This window comes from Chinchilla lanigera, unplaced genomic scaffold, assembly GCF_000276665.1.
Source record: "Chinchilla lanigera isolate Chin_1 unplaced genomic scaffold, ChiLan1.0 scaffold00018, whole genome shotgun sequence".
Classification (NCBI taxonomy): Eukaryota; Metazoa; Chordata; class Mammalia; order Rodentia; family Chinchillidae; genus Chinchilla; species Chinchilla lanigera.
In genome coordinates this window covers 14,957,092-14,975,495 of record NW_004955419.1, presented here as the reverse complement: position 1 = coordinate 14,975,495, position 18,404 = coordinate 14,957,092, and the positions used below count along the sequence as shown (strand labels likewise).

At 41.6% G+C, this 18,404-nt stretch overlaps 1 protein-coding gene across 2 annotated transcripts in view; it reads left to right on the top strand.

Moving 5' to 3' along the window:
- The first annotated feature begins 1,046 nt into the window (after positions 1-1,046).
- Positions 1,047-18,404, top strand: part of Hsdl2 (hydroxysteroid dehydrogenase like 2) — a 75,309-nt gene continuing 57,951 nt past the window's right edge. Inside the window, exons 1-6 of one of the 2 annotated variants that reach the window (XM_013513304.1) lie at positions 1,047-1,299; positions 6,649-6,812; positions 8,509-8,607; positions 11,292-11,406; positions 13,087-13,190; positions 14,774-14,872. In XM_013513304.1, the coding sequence (XP_013368758.1) occupies positions 1,283-1,299; positions 6,649-6,812; positions 8,509-8,607; positions 11,292-11,406; positions 13,087-13,190; positions 14,774-14,872 (598 nt within the window). In that variant the 5' untranslated portion in view covers positions 1,047-1,282. The remainder of the gene's footprint in view (positions 1,300-6,648; positions 6,813-8,508; positions 8,608-11,291; positions 11,407-13,086; positions 13,191-14,773; positions 14,873-18,404) is intronic. The other variant, XM_005382705.2, reaches the window with a different exon arrangement.

Here is an 18,404-nt window from a genome sequence, read left to right as displayed (position 1 = left end):
GATATGTATGTAAATTAGGGCCCATAATCAACGGAGCAGTGTAAACCCCATCTGGAGTACTTTCCTTAACTAGCTTTGCATAACAATCCCTTTACCACACCTCTACAAAATGCAAAATCAACTTCACCCCTTCAAATGTCAGTTTTTAATTTTTTTTTTTTTTTTTCTCTTTTTGAGAAAGGGTCTTGCTATGCAGTTCAGGCTGGCCTTCTGCTCACTTTGTAGCCCAGGCTAGTCTCCAACTTGCAGCGATCCTCCTGCCTCAGCCTCCCAAGTGCTGGGATTACAGGCGTGCGCCACCACGCCCAGATGTCACAGTTTTTAATTCGATTAGCTGTTATGTTCAGGTTGTACTCCCTAAAATGATCTTGAATCCCAGAATTGACTTTATAGCAGCACCTATTCCAAGAGTACGTTTTCTTTTCCAGCACTGGGCTTTTTTTTTTTTTTCGGTCTTTTTGAGACAGGGTCTCGTTATGCAGTCAGGCTGTCCTTGAACTCACTTTGGTGAGTTCTGGCTGGTCTCGAACACAGCAATCCGCCTGCTTCAGCCTCCCGAGTGCTGGGGTTACAGGCGTGCGCCACCACGCCCGGCCAGCACTGGCTCTTGTTGAGGACATTTCCTATGAACTCGTTAGCGTGATTTTTGCAAAGATCTCTCTTCCACAAGCTGCTCTCTCACCGCAGACCGGCCTAGGCCAGAGACTGAACGGGACCCAGGCCGGCTCGGGGCACGAAGAGCATTTCCGCCGACGGCGGGCTGGGAAAGGGCGCCTCTCCCGGGACGGAGGTGGGTTGTGCACGGCGAAGACAGCCAACGAACCCCCAGGTCAGTCCCTGGTGATCAGGGTCTCCCGTGTAATAGTCACCCTCTCTCCCTGGGCCTGGCGCTGCAACCACGCCCGAGCGCGGGGAAAAGGTGAAGGTCGCCACTGACGCTCCCAAAGTGCTAGACGCAGTGAGGAGACCGATTGTCCCCGTAGGGCTGTGGGAGAGGGGCGGGGCCGAGTTGTCTTTCACAGCGCTTGCGCAGAGAGCGGGTTTCCAGGGCTCCGGAAGAGACAGCGGGTGAAACACGCCAAGCGCCAGGGACCCACTGTGTGCGCAGGCGCACTCAGCGATCTCTTGCTTCTCTGAGAGCCCGTTCCCTTGCGGGCCTCGGGGGGCGGGGCAGGAGGCGTGTCCCGGGGCGTGGCCAGGGGAGGCAGAGTCCGCCTTCCGCTCTTCCCCTAGCCGCCGCGGCCGCCGCAGTTGTCGCTAGGTCTTGGGATCTGGGGAAGTCATGCTGCCCAACACCGGGTAAGGGGATGGGGGCAAGACTTGGCGGGATAGAGTGCGCGGCTCGGTGGGGATGGCTCGGCGAAGGGAGGGTCACGGAGGCCGGCGCAGCGAGCTCGGGAACCCGGATCCGCGCTGGCCCTCGTGCACTGTGGATCTGTCGCGTCGCGTGGAAAAGTAACCCGAAGTTGTGTTCACACTGTAATCAGGAGGGCAGCAGTGTAAAATCCTCGTCCCCAGGTAACGCGTCAGCGGTGGATTTCCCCGCCGCCCGCAGTGGTAGCCTGATCTTGGCTCTGGCCAGAGCTGCTCGCCTGGCGTCAGGAGGGCGAATTCTAGGTGAAAGGTCACTGGGACAGCTGGGGCCCGCAGGATTCCGCTAGGTCCGAACGCTTCGTTGTAGAGTAACAAAATAATGGGGTCCTTTGAAAACGATTTTCAAATTAGTAACAAGTTGAACTGTTCTTAAAATATGGGTATCTTTAGGGAGAGATTTTTTTTTCCACTTAAAAAATTTTTTTAAGTGTGACAAAGTACCCGTGACATAAAATTTGCTGACCTAACCGTGTTTAAGTGTACAGTTTAGGAGCGACAAGTATGTTCACATTGTTGGGCCGCCAACCCCTACAGCTTTTCATCTTCTAAAACTGAAACTATACTCACAAAACAATGTCTCCCAATTTCCTCCAACCTCCAGACCCTGGCAACTGTCAACTTCAAGTATATTAAAATACCTCTTGGAGAAGAACAAATAGGAATTATTTGCCCTATCTCTTATCGAGGCTAGCTCTTTCCAAGCCAGGTGTGGTGTGGTGCACACTCATAACCCTTGGTACTTAGGAGGCTGAGGCTGGATTGGAAGTTTTTAAGGCCAACCTGGGAAACTTGATGGACTTTGTCTCAAAAGTAAAAGGGGTGTGGTGGCCGGGAATATAGCTCAGTGGTGCAAGTGCTTGCCTGGCAAGCACAAGGTCCTGAGTTCAATTCCTGGTATCAAAAAAAAAAAAAAAAGTAAAAGGGGTGGAGGTGTAGCTCAGTGATAGTTTGTCTGCTGGATCAATCCCCAGTGTGTGTGTGGGAGACACACTAACCAGTGTTTAAAACAGCGGCTGGTAATTATTCACAGTTCCTTGGGTTGTGTGGGTTTCCTGCTCCACACACTAAGCTGAGGTCATGCAATGTGGCTGCATTTAGCTAGGAGCTTGGCTGAAATGTCTAAATAGTTTCTCATCTTACAGGGTTTCTTTTTGAGACAGGGTCTCGCTATGGAGTTCAGACTGGCCTTGATCTCCCTTTGTAGCCCAGCCTGATCTTGAACTCGCAATGATCCTCCTGCTTCAGCCTCCCGAGTGCTAGGATTACAGGCGTGTGCCACCACGCCCGGCTCCCCTCCAGGATTTCTGTCTGTGTGATCACTCATCATTTAGTAAGGGGTTCACTTCTGTGCAGCATGGCATCTGGCTTCTAAGAGTGGGAAAGTGGGAACTGCCAGCCAAGAATGCCACTTCTCTCACATTGTTTTGGAAAAAAGAAAGCCGTAACCCTACTCCAGACCCAAAAGGAGGGGAAATACACTCCTCCTCTTGATGGAAAGAATGCCAAAGAATTTTTGATTATCTTTGGCTCACAATAATGTATGATAAGCCTTAGGTCTGATTAGTAGGTATGTGTTGTAGACTAGAAACTCTTGCACATGGGACTGGAAGATGCGTACAACAATAGTTACAGCAGCGTTGTGCATAATAGACAATACACTAGAAACCATCCCCAAGTCCATACGCAGTAGAATGAATAAATAATTTATAGCGTGTTTATATGTGGAATCTCATATAGTAATAAAAGTAAAACAAGTATGCTTACGTGGACTGACATAGATAAATCTCCAAACAATGTTTGAAAAGAAGCAAATGCTAAAACATGTACTGAGTGATTCTATGTATAAAGTTCAAAATTAGACAGAACCAAGATGAGACCCATTAATCTGTATAACTAAAATGCAATAATAAAAAGTATGAAGCAAATTTTTAAAAAATGGGGTCAGGGGTATAGCTCAACAGCACAGTGCCTGCCTGGCAAGGTTGTGAGTTCGATTCCTGGTACAAAAAAAAAAAAAAGAAAAACCCGCAACAAATTCAAAACAAACAGAAAAAGGTAGAAGATGGTTGGGTTTTTCAGAGAAGACAGCTTCAAAGACCTAGTAAAGGATTCTAGTTAAATGTGAACCTCTAAGAGCTTTCTAAATTGGGTTTGTAATAATCCAGTGGTGTATGCATGTTTCTAAGGCCTCAGTGTGTAGGGATGTGACATATATTAATAATTACACAGAACATTTCCTTGGAAATTTCCATTGTGAGTGCACAAAATGTCTAACAGGTTTCTCTTTTGAATTCTTCTGGAGGGGTTATAATTCTTAAGGAAAATAATGACTGATCTTTTGAACTGTTTCTACCATATTACATGGGCTGGTTTGTAGACCAACAACTGGAGCTCCAGAGACTTGAGAATGTATTTTTCTGCAGAGCTTAACAGCTTTTTATTTTTAGCAAAAGTATCTTATATTTATGTCACCGTAGTAATACCAATTTTGTCTTGTTGAGAATTATCAGATAAAGGAAAGATGATATTGAGAAGTTAGGCAAAACCTAAACAGTATTTTGTTTAGAACGTGGCGAGGTAGGATTTTTCTATAGAGGGCCGTATAGTAAACATTTGGCTCTGTGAGCCAAGAGGCAAAACTAGAGATACAAGTACTCATATAACAAGAAAGAAAACCCATGCCCATAATTCTGTGTGATTGATATTCAAGATAATAGGATACTTTTTGTAATACAAGTTCTACTTATCAGAAGGATGGGAATCTATTTTGGAGGTAAAGGCATTGTGTAATAGTTTCCTAGGCTGCTGTAACAAAGTACTGTACCACAAACCGAGTATCTTAACACAGATTTATTCTCTTCCAGAGTTCTGGAAGCTAGAAATCTGAAGTTAGGTTTTCAAAGGGTCTGTGCTTCTTCCGAAATCCTGGCCAGGGTCAGATTTGGCCCACAGACCATAGTTTGCTGACCTTGGTTTAAGCATAAATACACAGGTGTTAATGATAATATAAAACAAGGGAGGGGCTGGGGATTTAGCTCAGCGGCAAAGTGCCTGCCTGGCAAGCGCAAGGTCGTGATTTCGGTTCCCAGTACCGGAGAAAAACCAAAAAAAAAAAAAAAAACAAGGTAATAAACACTGATATTTAAGGTAGTTTTTACTTTGTGGGCGGGGGACAGGAGGGTGAGTAGAGCTGGAGAGGAAGAAATGAATGACTTCTGGGGTATTGGTTTCCTGGCACTGCTCATATTGGTTTTCTTTCTTAAGCTTTACTGTTTACACATTCATTTTACCTGCTTTGTGTATGTTTGCTGTTTCGCCATAAATGGTCTCTACCTCTCTGTCCCTTCCCCCATCTTTATTTTTCTTTCTTGTTACCAAAGTGCTTATTCCTTCTTTTAAAACCTCTTCTCCTTTTACTTCTGATATCCCGCCTCAGAAGTATCATCCTCCGGGCTTGGCAAGAGCTTTATGTTCTTTTGTTAGCAAGGTTGGCTGGTTATTGCTTTCCTCTTTGTCACTGTCACTTTTTGATCCTTCTCCTTGAGCAAATATAAATATAGAAAACTGTTTGCCCGTAGAAAGTAAACGTGAAAGCGTGCTTCCTTCCCTGGTGTTTCCTTCTCATTTAACGCCTGAGCAGACAGTGTGAAGCTAAGGTGGGGGTAAGGAATGAAGTGTTCCTAGGGAACTGTATGAGTTTCCTCTGTATTTGAGTCAGAGAATGTGTCTGATGAACCCTCAGCTCTTTATTGAGTCTTCTGGGTTTGTATGTTAGTAACTTTACTGAGATGTAATTCACACACCAATCAGTTCACCTGTTTAAAATACACAGTTCATTGGCTTTTAATATATACACCAAGATGGGCATGGTGCAGCATGCCTGGAATCCCAGTACTTGCTGAGGCAAGAGGATCACTTTGGATTTAAGGTCAGCCTGGGCTACATAGTGAGTTTGAGGCCAGCCTGGACTACATGGTGAGACCTTGTCTCAACAAGAAAAAAAATTCACTAGAATCATTACCTCTGTGTGTGTGTGTGTGTGTGTGTGTGTGTGTGTGTGTGTATTGAGGGGCAGTATTGGGGATTGAACCTAGGGCCTCACACGTGATAGGTAAGAGCTCTATCACTGAGCTACAGCCCGAGTCTGTTTTATTTTGTTTTTACTTGGGGGTGGGTAGGGTCTTCTTAAATTGCTCAGGCTGCCCTCAGACGTGTGGTCCTCTTGCCTTAGCCTCCTTTGTAGTTGGGAGTACAGTCATGCACCGCCATGCCCAGCCACAATCAATTTTAAAACATTTCCAACATTCCAAAAAGAAACCCCTATGCCTCGGCTGTCAACCCCCAGCTCCTCCCATTCCCCAGCTCTAGGCAACCACTGATTATATGACTCTGTAACATGTGGTTCTTTGTGCCTTCCTTCCTTTTGCCTCTTTAGTGAAACATATTTGGTTCACAATATTATACCATGTCTCAGTGTTTTCTTGCTTTGCATTGCTGAACAGTATTCCAGTGTATGAATATATCATGTTAGGTTTACTCATTTATTAGTTGATGAACATTTGGATTTCTATCCCTGCTACTGTGAGGTTTTTTTTTTTTTTTAGGCAGGGTCTCCCTCTGTAGTTAAGATGACCTTAAACTCATGGTGATCCTCCTGCCTCAGCCTCCCAATAAGTGCTGAGATTACAGGCATGCACCACCACATCTGGCTTGTGAGCATCTACTGAGCAATTACTTACTTTTAAATAATTTGAGTGTTATGTATTTATTGTAGAAAACTTGAAAAGTGTTAAAGAATATAAAGAATATGGTAAATTCACTAAAAAATAGACCTTGTTATTAGGTTTGGTGGCACAGGTCTGTAATTCGAGCACTCAAGAAGACTGAGGTCAGAGGATCAAAGGTCAAACCCAGTGTATACAAGACCTTGCCCCCCCCCACCAAAAAAAAGCTGGGGATGTAGGTGAATGTGAAGGCCCTGGATTCAATCCCCAGTGCCACCCACCAATTTTTTTTTACTTTGTGTTTGAGCAGATTTTGTTTGCCAGATCACAAAAACATCAGCCAACTGCAGTTGTCATGAATAATTTATAAGTCCTTGTGCAGCGGGAAGGTAGTGATTATGTAGTTATAGTATAACATGGACGGGCTGGAGAGAGCAGAGAAAATCTCACAGAGGAGCCACCACGGATATTATGAAAGCATGCATGAGCTCCTGCTATTGATGAGTAAAGGAAATATTGAGGTTTCTGATGCTCTTCTGCTCTGTTGTAGGAGGCTGACGGGATGCACGATTTTCATCACCGGTGCAAGCCGTGGCATTGGCAAAGCAATTGCATTGAAAGCTGCAAAAGATGGAGCAAATGTTGTCATTGCTGCAAAGACCGCCCAGACACACCCCAAACTTCCGGGCACCATCTACACTGCTGCTGAAGAGAGTGAGTGTGACCTTCACCGTTTCATAAAAATGTCCTCTCAGTGGTTTCAGTCCCTGATTTACTGAGAGTTCAGTTTGAACTACCTGTGTTTCCCTGAAAATAAGACCTAACTAGAGATCAAAAATGCCGTCCCAGATCAAACTGTCCTTGCCTTCCTTGCCGTTACTGAGTAGCCATTGAGTAGCGAATAAGAGAATACAAGAGAATAATGAGGTACGATCTTCTGCATAGCACTGGCCATCACCATGGTAATGACCTGCTAGTAATTACAGCTGAAGTTTATTTTCCAGTTAGGTCTGATTTTCAGCAAAACACATAATTGAAAGCTACTCTTAGAGAAGTATCTATCTTGATTTAAAAAGTGTCTGTTTTGTTACTCAGGAGCAGGCATTGCTTTTCTTCTCTAGCCCTTGGAAGTGATATGAGGGCCTCTAGTAACAAATGATGCTCAGGAGAGTGGTGCTTCTGGGATGGGAGGGAGATGGAGTGGAAGTGGACAGGAGACAGTTTTGAGGGTGGTGGTGCAAACGTTTTGGAAAAGTGTTATTTAGTATACATGCTTTACAAGTCGTTATTGTAATATTTTCAGTTGATGAGTAGTTATCTTATATTTAAGGCGTTACACTAGGCACAGTGCCAGGAGAAAGGGCTTAAATTCAACTTTAGTTAACATTGCTAGTTTTATTAGTAATGTTAATAGTATTGTGGTTATATTGGAGAAAGGTACATGAAATACTTATAAGTGAAATGATGCTGAGGATTGTTTTAAAATACAAACACAGGGGCTGGGGATTTAGCTCAGCAGCGCAGCGCCTGCCTGGCAAGCGCAAGGTCGTGAGTTCGATTCCTGGTACCGGGAAAACAAAAAACAAAACAAAAAAACCAACCAACCAACCAAACAAGAAAAATAAAATACAAACACAAACAAAATATGGCAAGGGGAAGATAAATCGGCAGAACTGTAGCAATCAGCTGACTGCAGCAGTGCACACCTGTAATCCTGGCACTCTGGGAGGCTGAGGCAGGAGCATCAAAAGTTCAACCCCAGCTTGGGCAACTTAGTGACTAAGTGAGACTGTCTCAAAATACAAATATAAAAAGGACTGAGGTACAGATCTGTGCAAAGGCCTTGGGTCTAGTCTCTGGTACTGCAACAAAATGAAACAAACAAAAAACAAACCAGTAACAATCACTAATGATAGGAGATTAGTGATAGTTTTTTTAAAACTATTCTTTGTATTTCATGTATTTTTGAAAATTTTCTGTAGTAAAATTTTTTAATTGCTTTCTTTTTACTGCTTTTTAATAGAATTTTTTTAAATACTCCCCTTTTTAATTTTAATTTTTTTGTTTTTTTGTTTTTAGACAGGGTCTCACATGTAGATCAGACTAACCTTGAACTCACTATATAGCCTAGGCTATCCTGGAACTCACAGCTATTCTCCCAAGTGCTAGGATTATAGACATGAGCCACCATGACAGGCTTTCTTTTTTGTTTTTCTAAGACAGTTGACATAGCTAGTGGAAAGCTAGATGTGACCAATCTGTCCTGTGTGTTGGAGTCACTAGTAATTATAAGACAGTTATTTATATTGATTTTCTAAAAGGGGTACTTTTTTCTTTTGCCTGTTATATCATAGTGGAAGGTATAATATTTGGATGCTTTAATGCTTTTTTGTTTGTTTATCCTTTGTAGTTGAAGCAGCTGGAGGAAAGGCCTTGCCATGTATTGTGGATGTGAGAGATGAACAGCAAATCAGCACTGCAGTAGAGAAAGCAGTCGAGAAATTTGGAGGTAATGCCTTTTTGAAATAATTATTGAATATTGATAAAATATAAGTCTGTCAACACCCAGTGGATACCTAAAACCGTGTATAGGTAGTTACTTTCCCATTGGTGGGACAAGTATACAACACCCACAACTTAAAGGAGGAGAGTTTTAATTTGGCTTATGGTTCAGGAGAGTCAGTCCATGGTCAGCTGGCTCCAAGGCAGAAATGTCATGGTGGAAGGACATGGAGGAGGAAGACTGTTCTCATGGCAGCAAGAAATTGAGAGAGAAGGGAGGAGCAGATGAGAGAGATACACACTCTAAAAGCATGCCCCCAGTGACACTCCTCTTCCAACCAGGCCCTATCTCCTAATCACATGTGACCCAAATCACCTTATAGAAGTTCTGTGTCTGAACACGTGAGACTTTTGGGAGGACATCTTAGAACTAAATCATAGCAATATACAGTGGCACCTCAGTTCATGAACTTAATTCTTTCCACGATTCTAGTTGCAGAGAACTGTGGAAAGAGTTTAGTTCATGAACTGAGGTGCCACTGGGTATACTCTGTCTTTTCCTATACAAACATACAAGTGATAAAGTTCAATTTATAAATCAGGCATAATAAAAGACTAACAACCATAACTAATAATAAAACAGAGCAGTAATAATATGCTGTAATGATAGTTATATGACTGTAGTCTCTCCCTTTCTCTTGTAACCTGAAGTTTAAGGTGGATAACTGATCACAGCATACTAGAATAACTAGCCTGAGTTTCTTCTTCCTTTTTTGTAGGTTCATCTATAGAAGATTCATTCTTACTATAGACCTTAGCAATTTCAGCAGAACACTATTTTTCTTTCCTTAGGTTGAGAACTTTTATTTTTTTACTTATAGGAAGCTGCTAGGTATGGTGGTGCACACCTGTCATCCCAGCACTCGGGAGGCTGAGGAAGGAGGGTCACTGTGAGTTCGAGGCCAGCCTGAACTACATAGCAAGTAGTTCACCCCTCAAAAAATTTACTTATAGGAAGTACTTTATGACTTCTTTGTGGCATATCTAAATGCCAGCTTCACTATCTTTACACTTTATGCCTCATTTTACTTAATAAGTAAAATAAGGTTACTTGAACAAAAGTGCTATGATAGAGCAGCAATCTGATAACCAAGACTGACTGACCGGGGAATAGAGTTGTGTTTGGTTCTCATCACTGTGACCAAATACCTGAGAGAAACAATTTAAAGGAAGAAAGATTTGTTTTGATTCATGGTTTTAAAGATTTCAATCCCTGGTGGGCTGGTTGCTCTTAGGCCTGTGGCAAAGCAGGAACGTCATGGCAGAAGGTCGCAACAGAGGGAAGCTGCTCACCTCGTGGAAGCCAGGGAACCGAAAGGGAGAGACTCGGAGAGGAGGGGTTCCGGGGCCAGAATGGTCCCTAAGGCCTACTCCCTCGACTAAGCCCCACCTCCTGAGTTGCTATCCCTTTTTTTTTTTTTTTTTGAGATAGGGTTTCACTACACAGTTCAGGCTGGCCTTGAACTCACCATGTAGCCCAGGCTGGTCTCAAACTCATAGTGATCTTCCTGCCTCGGCCTCTTAAGTGCTGGGATTACAGGCATGTGCCACTACCCCTGGCTTATCACCTTTTAATAAGGCTGTGAAATTATGATCTTATCACTGGATTAATCTAGTAACTGGATCTCATGATCCAGTTACCTTCTAAAAACCCCACCACTGCACACAGGAGTTCCCAAGACCAGAAAGGACCGCTTCCCCTTAAGAGATGGGTCTTGAGGGAAAGTGAGAGCAGTATGTGTGGAAGGGCCATAGGCCCTGGAGACATAGCAGAAAAGAATTTGACTTAATGTTTGTGGAGAAAGGAAGGGGAGACCAGGAGGTAAGAGAATAGACAGGGTGAAAGCTAGCTCCCGGAGTTTCCTGTGGCACTGTGTTGATTGGCAGTGTCTCCACTGTGCTAGTGAAAATCATGTACATGCTGGATTTTTTTTAGTACTGGGGGTTGAACCCAAGATCTGATCTTCCCAGCTCTTTTTTAAAAAAGGTTTTTTGGGTTGGTCTTTTTGAGACAGGGTCTTACTGTGCAGTTAAGCCTGGCCTTGAGCTCACTTTGTAGCCCCGGCTGGTCTTAAACTCACAACAATCCTCCTGCCTCAGCTTCCCCAGTGCTGGGAGTACAAGCATGCACCACCATGCCTGGCTTTAAAAAATTTTTGACACTGGATCTTCCTAAGTTGCTAAATTGCCCTGGTTGGCCTTAAACTCACTCTCCGTGATCCTCCTGCCTCAGCCTCCAGAGAACTGGTATTGTAGGCATGCACAGCCACACCCAGCTGTAGGTGCTATTTAGAGACAGCTGTTGAGGCTTACGTTACTGAATTAGTCAGTCATATTATATAAGAGAATTGGTTTTTTTTGGTCTTTTTTTTGGAGACAGGGTCTCGCTATGCAGTTCAGGCTGGCCTTGAGCTCAGTTTGTAGCCCAGGATGGTCTCGAACTCGCAACCATCCTCCTGCCTCAGCCTCCTTAGTGCTGGGATTACAGGTATGCGCCACCACCACACCCAGCAAAAGAAGTATTTGTGAATCAACTGAAGGTTCAGTGAAATAGGGTAAATGCTTTTCCTTGTGTCTGTATGTGAAAAAAGTCTCATATATTTAAAATCACATTGATTACTTTGGTAACAGGAATTGACATTTTGGTGAACAATGCCAGTGCTATCAGCTTGACTAACACAATGGAAACGCCTACGAAGAAGGTGGATCTGATGATGAATGTGAACACCAGAGGCACCTACCTGACGTGAGTCCCGGAGAAGTGTTGTGGGGGAGAGTGCTGCGATGTATTCTCAGAAAACTTACCTAGCTGTGAGCAGGTGGGAGCCAAATCAGGAGTACAGTTTGGAAGTCCACCAGGAAACTCAGCTAACTCAGAAAGCTGGAGGTATTTGTATCTAAGTGTGGTGCGGAAGGTTTTCAATAAAATGTAAAAAGGCTTGCTTGTTGCTTTGAAAGACACGCTTGATCTGAGGTTGGTACTGTAGTGTTGAGGACCAGCCTGGACAAAGTGCAAGTAGGAAGCTTCTGCCTGTAATCCAGGGAAAGCTCATATTTATATTGTCAATGAAATGAGTTCCTCCCTCGGAGTGTAAAATACGGTCTCATTGTCTGGAATACATTCAGTTTATTTCCTGTTGATGCTTTGAAGGTGCAAGTTCACTGTTTTAATAAAAATGAACTATAGTATTGCTTGCCCCTCTGCCCTTCACGCTGGGGGAGGTCAGGCATGTTTGGAGATGAAAAACAGTGAATACAAAAACCTGTTTCGATTGTAGTTGGTTTGTAAGCTTGAAAAGATACTGGAGTTGGTGTTGCATATAAGGAAATAAAACTGACTTGAAGGAAGAAGAGATTAGCTCAAAGTCTTAGTTGTCCTTGAGTGTGAAATAAAGCTATGAAATATTTAAGCTATAATATGTTATTTTCTATAAGGTGTTATAGTTTAATACTTGAAATTTTTTAAACGTTGTACACAAATCTTTTATAAAATAAATGACCTATCTTTATGAGCAGGTTTAAAAAATGAACTTATATATTGCTCCTAAGGGTGTATTAGATTTTGTGTTGGTGCAAATTAAAGTTGGGGATGTATTGAGAGTTATATTACTAAACTGCAGTTCTGGAGTTATATGAATACTCCTATAAAAGATAGCTTTTCCTATCTACATTCTAGAAAAATAAACAAACATATAGGGCAAATAAATCAGCAGATATAATATTGTGATAGCAGTAATTGATTTCACGTTTAATATATGCACTGTCCTGAGTATCTCATCTGTATCATCTCATTTTAATCCTTTGGCCAATTCCAGATGGTAGTTGGTATTACCAACCTTTATAGAGGAGAAAACTGCGAATAAGAATGTTATAAAATTTGCCCAAGGTCACACAATGAAGGGACAGAAGCAGCATTTGAATCCAGATCTGTCTTTCTTTTTTTTTTTTTTTAATTTGGTACCGGGAATCAAACTCAGGACCTTGCACTTGCCGGGCAGGTGCTATCTCCCCGCCCCAGATCTGTCTTGAACACCCATGTTCTTTAGCACAGAGCTGACTGACTAGTACATTAACTGTTCCTAAAAGTTCTGAGTGTGTTGTGGAGGGAGAATTGGGAACTGTTATGATTGGGCATAATGCTAATCTGTCAAGGATTTGACTTTTTTCAAAGCAGATCTTATAGTCCGGCCGTTAAGTAAAGTTTCAGTTAAGTAAAGTTTCAAAGCATGAAAGTTAGTGGCTTTTCCTGTCTTCATTCTAGAAAAGTAAACAAAAGTACTGTACAAACAAAAGTGAACAGTAAGTACTGTCTTAATTACTGGGGGAAGTTTAGTTCCTCTGGAAGAGTAATTTAAAATGTAACTTAGACATGGGAAGAAATTCTTAGAAAGCTATTCACTTGACTTGTGTTTTCTTTTACTTTCAGATCCAAAGCATGTATTCCTTTTTTGAAAAAGAGTAAAATTGCTCATATCCTTAATCTCAGCCCGCCACTGAATTTAAATCCAGTGTGGTTCAAACAGCACTGCGGTAGGTAGTAGGAGGAGAAGACGCTTGGTCTTTTTAATCTGTTTTGAATTAAATCAGTATATCTATTATATAATCACAATCTGTACACAGTAGACAGTATTGAATTTTCTGTAAATAAAATTTGGACATTGCAGATAATCATTTGCCTATAATTAAAAATTAAGGTATAATTTACTTTCAATAAAATCCACAGACATTAATGGTTCAGTTTAATAATTTTGACAAATGTATATACAGTACTTGTATAACTATTATGCAAATTAAGATAGGGATTTCCATGATTTAAAAAAGCTCTTTCATGTCCCAGTGGGTGTGTTTTATCATATGTAATTTATTCTTTAATAAAGTTAGTTAAAAATTATCCATGAAATATTTTACTTTTCATAGCAAACTAATGATTTAAGTAAGATGAGGATGTTAAGTAACAAGATTTATGTATAGGTGCTTCCTTTAAATCACTGTATCAAATACCTAGTTCTTATTTTAGTATAATTCACCAGCATTTGAAAAGGTGCTTGCAGTGGGAACCTAGTAAACAACACTGAAAGAAATTTTGGTGGTACTTGAACTGAGGCCCTTGCACGTGCTAGGCAAGCACTCTTAGACAGGTTAGAGCCCTTTATTTATTTCATTTTTAGATGTATCTCACTAAGTTCCTTGGCTGGCCTCGAACTTGCAGTCTTGCTGCCTCAGCCAGGCTTACAAGAATGCTCTACTGTGTCCAGTTTGTACCTTTTATTGTTGTTGTTATTCCTATTTATTTATTTACTAATTTATGTATTTATTTACGCAGTCCTGGGGATCAAACCTGGTACCTTGTACATTCTAAACACATACCCTTCCAATGAGCTACAAGATTTTATTGACAGTAGTTTCTTTAAATAATCACTTTCAGGGCTGGGGATTTAGCTCAGCGGCAAAGCGCCTGCCTGGCAAGCGCAAGGTCGTGAGTTCAATTCCCAGTACCAGAGAGAAAAAAAAAAGAAAAAAAAAAAAATAATAATCACTTTCATTTTGTTTTAATTTGTAGTGTTGGAAATTAGCTTTCATTCTTTAAAATGAAAAGAAAAAATAAATGAGGAAACAATAGTGTAATTTATTACCATAGTATTAAAAAAATGAAAGTTTATTACTTTTCCTTTTATTTATTTATTTTTTGTTTTTTTTTGTTTTGTTTTTCTCCGGTACCAAGAACCGAACTCACGACCTTGCGCTTGCCAGGCAGGCGCTTTGCCGCTGAGCTAAATCCCCAGCCCTTTACTTTTCCTTTTAATCGTATATCAGAATATAAAAAACTGTTTTATGCCTGTCCAGTTACTTCCACAAAAACTTTGTAACACATTTAAAAATCACATTTTGTACTTTATATGTTACCAAAATGAATTCTCAAAAACATGTCAGGGAATGGGGCTGGGGATGTAGCTCAGTGGCACAGTGCCTACCTGGCAAGTGCAAGGTCCTGAGTTTGATTCGCAGTACCAAAAAAAAGAAATGTCGGGGAGAAGATAGTAATAGAAAGAAGGTTGTTTCTATGCACCAATTAATTTGTTTCTCAAATTATTATTCTTTGTGGTTTCTTTCAGCGTATACCATTGCTAAGTATGGTATGTCTATGTGTGTGCTAGGAATGGCAGAAGAATTTAAAGGTGAAATTGCAGTCAATGCCTTATGGCCTAAAACAGGTATGTTCTTCTTAAAATCCAGTTTATTTGGTTTGCATTTGTTATTTTTGGCCCCTTCCATCCCTGTGCTGGGGATGCAGCCCAGGGCCTCCATCATGCTAGGTAAGTGCGCTTCCCTGAGCTACACTTCCAGCCCTGTCTTTGACACTCCTGACGTGTACCTTGAGTGAGGTGTAGGGTAGGCACGAGTAGATTGTCAGCAGTAACTTCAGTCATCCTGTTGTAAAACCAGCCAGATATTGTACTGTGCAGCGTAAGAGCCTTGTCAGGCATCTACCAGCTTTTACGTAGAGAACTTGGCTACTTGCGCCAGCAGCTGTAGGAGGAACACTGTACCCTGGGACGCTCGAGGAAGCTCATGAGGGCCAAGGGCAGAGGTGATTTCTCTAACTTCCTCTGTTTCTGTCTTAAGTCCTTCAGAGTCTTACACTTCCATTTTCTGCTCACGTGATTCAACAAATACTTTTTAACTCTTTGGGGTTCTTCACTTTTGTCTTTTTCCTCTAAAATACAAAGCTACACCCTCTGTACTTTCACATGAATCTTACCGAGCTTCCAGAGCGGTCAGAGCCCTCTTAGATGACAGAAGAGCCCGCACGTGTCAGGGTTCTGTATGTAAACTTGCAGTTAGGACATGACAAAAGCTGACAGTTCTTGGCTGTAGAATCAGTTGTATAAAGGAAGGGCATTTATGTCTTCGTTTTTGTTATTTTGTTCTTGTTCTTTTCTCTTTAAAATAAAAAAAAAAATCTATGTATATACGAGGATAGCTGGGATAAGTGTAATGCTGATGTCTGTTGGTTTATTGAAAGGAACAGTTACTGCTTAAATTTTTTTTCTTGACCAATTTGGCATGCTCATATCTGATAATCTGAACAACTAATTTGAAGACAACAATATGCAACATAACAACCATTGCTGAATTCCTGCCATCTTGTCTTGTGAAGCTCTGTTCATTTCTCATTTTTTTTTTTTTCTTTTTTTTTTGGTACCAGGAATAGAACTCAGGACCTTGTACTTGCCAGGCAGGCTCTTGTTCCTCTCAGCTATATCTCTGGCCCTTTTATTTTTAAATTACTTTTTATTGTCTTTAATGGTTTGATCAATCTTGCCTTCTTACATCTGGTAATCTGAGCAACTTCGTTGAAGATACCAATATGTAATATAACAACTGCTGTTAATTCCTATCATCTTGTTTAGAAATCCTGTATCGTTTCTATTGTTTTTGTGTTGTTTTGTTTTTGTCTTTGTTGTCATTATTTTGTTTTTTTTTTCTCTGTAAAAAAAAAGTGAGAGTGATCTGGCAAAAATGAGAGGACGGGAAAGCTTGTCTTTCTTGTGGCTTTTTACTCACCACTTTATCAAGATAGTGTAAAGAAAGAAGAAGAGAAGGTAGCTTTTGCCATTATACATTGTTATCTACTTAGTTGATCTACCCATGAAAATCGTAGCTTTCCATCTTTAATCTAAATAGCCATCTCATCCTGGAAAAGTGGATCTAATGATTAACAGAATACATTGTGGGGAACTTTTTAAAAATTTCACTCTTTACATTTGTCATGAACTTTTATTACACCAACAGCAGAACTTAAACAGAAATCAGTGTGGGGGCTGGGGATTTAGCTCAGCGGCAAAAGCGCCTGCCTGGCAAGCGCAAGGTCGTGAGTTCGGTTCCCGGTACCGGAGAAAAACCAAAAAAAAAAAAACAAAACAAAGAAATCAGTGTGGTCCCTTCCTAAAGAGTCACCTTACAAGTCAATACTGGGGCCCTGTGTAGAGAGGTCACTCAGGTATTTTTGAATGAATGGCGTTTTTTGATTCCTTTTGAAAGTCTCCTTACAGTTTCAGTACATTCCTTACAAACACTTAATTGACAGCAGATTGGAGCATTTTCCACTTCATTTGAGGGAGTGTGTGGGGTGATGACCGTTGAGTGCTTGTCCTTGTTGTCCTCCGTTTCTGCTACCAGCAAACTCACCTGCACGGGGCAGCTGTTAGACTGACAGGTGGGGAGGGCAAGGAAGGAATGAGCAAGACCTTGATTCTGTAAGAAAAGCAACTGAGAAGCTTGTGAGGACTTTGCTTCCCATTGGGTGAGAAGACAGAGTGGAAGCAGCAGAGAGCATTGGAGAGAGCATAAATACAGACAGTCCTCCGTCTGCGATGGTTTGGCTGAGGGTTTCCCACGCTTCAGTGGTAGGACACTATGTGCATTCAGTTGAAGCCACACTGCACTTCAGTCTTTGAATTTTGCTCTTTGCCTGGGCTAGCAGTTGTGTGGCACTGTACTCTCATGATGCTGCAGGGTGGCAGCGAGCCGCAGCTTCCAGCCAGCCATGCAGTCACGCAAGTAACAACCGATACTCCACAGTGTGCTCTGCTGTTTGTGCCTTCTGGATATTGTTTTGTGTTTTTGCATGCTAGTGTGTTTACGAAATGCCATCTTTGTCTGTATGTGTGTGTGTAAATTTTGTCATAAAATAGGTTTGGTGTTAGGTGATTTTGCCCAGCCAGAGGCTAATGTCATATTCTGAGCACATTTAAAATAGACTAAACTAAACGATGATGATTGGTGTCAAATGCATTTTGTTTGTTTGGGTTTTTTTTTTTTTTTTTTTTTTTTTTGCTTTCTTGAGACAGGCTTTCTCTATGTAGTTCAGGCTGGCCTTGAACTCACTATGTGGCCCTGGCTGACCTCAAACTTGTAGTGATCCTTCTGTCTCAGCCTCCTGAGGGCTGGGATTACAGGTGTGCGCCACCATGCACAGCTCAAGTGCATTTTTGAATATCTGTAATCCATCATCAGTTAAAGAGGATAGGTACTCAGAAGTTTCTTGGTAGAATTTGGACTTTGGAGATCTCAGGACTTCAGCAGAGTGGCTCAATAGAAGAGATGAGGGTTCTCCTTGAGGGTTAGACAGTGAGAAGTGTAAGGAGACTGTTTCTTTAGATCCCCAAATAGATTCCATGATGGTACAGCTGACGTACTAACTGTCCGTGGAGCAGAGACCATTGCCTTGGCTACTTTTGGCAGGGCTGCTATCATGTAAAGTGTGTAAGGGTGAACAGAACCTTAATCAGTCAAAGAAATATCGCAGTGCAGGTAAGGGAACCTATGTACGACACAGAAAGAATTAATAAAACCCTCAGAATTTCAGCTTTTAGTAAATAAAACTGTAGCTGGGTGTGGTGGTGCATATCTGTAATCTCAGCACTCAGGAAGCTAACGCAGGAGGATTGCTCCCAAGTTCAAGGCCAGCCTAGGCTACATACTAAGTTCAAGGCTAGTCTGAACTACGTATCAAGACTCTGTCTCAAAACAACAAAAACCAAACAAAAAAAGGAAAATAAAACTGCTAAAGAAACAGAAAATACCTTGACTAAAAACAGCAATTACATAAGAGATTGAATTATAACATGAAAAATACTTTTTGGAACTAAAACTAGATTTAAAAATATATATGTTGAAACCCAGGCCTGGTGGTGCACGTCTGTAATCCCAGCACTCGGGAGGCTGAGGCAGAAGGATCAT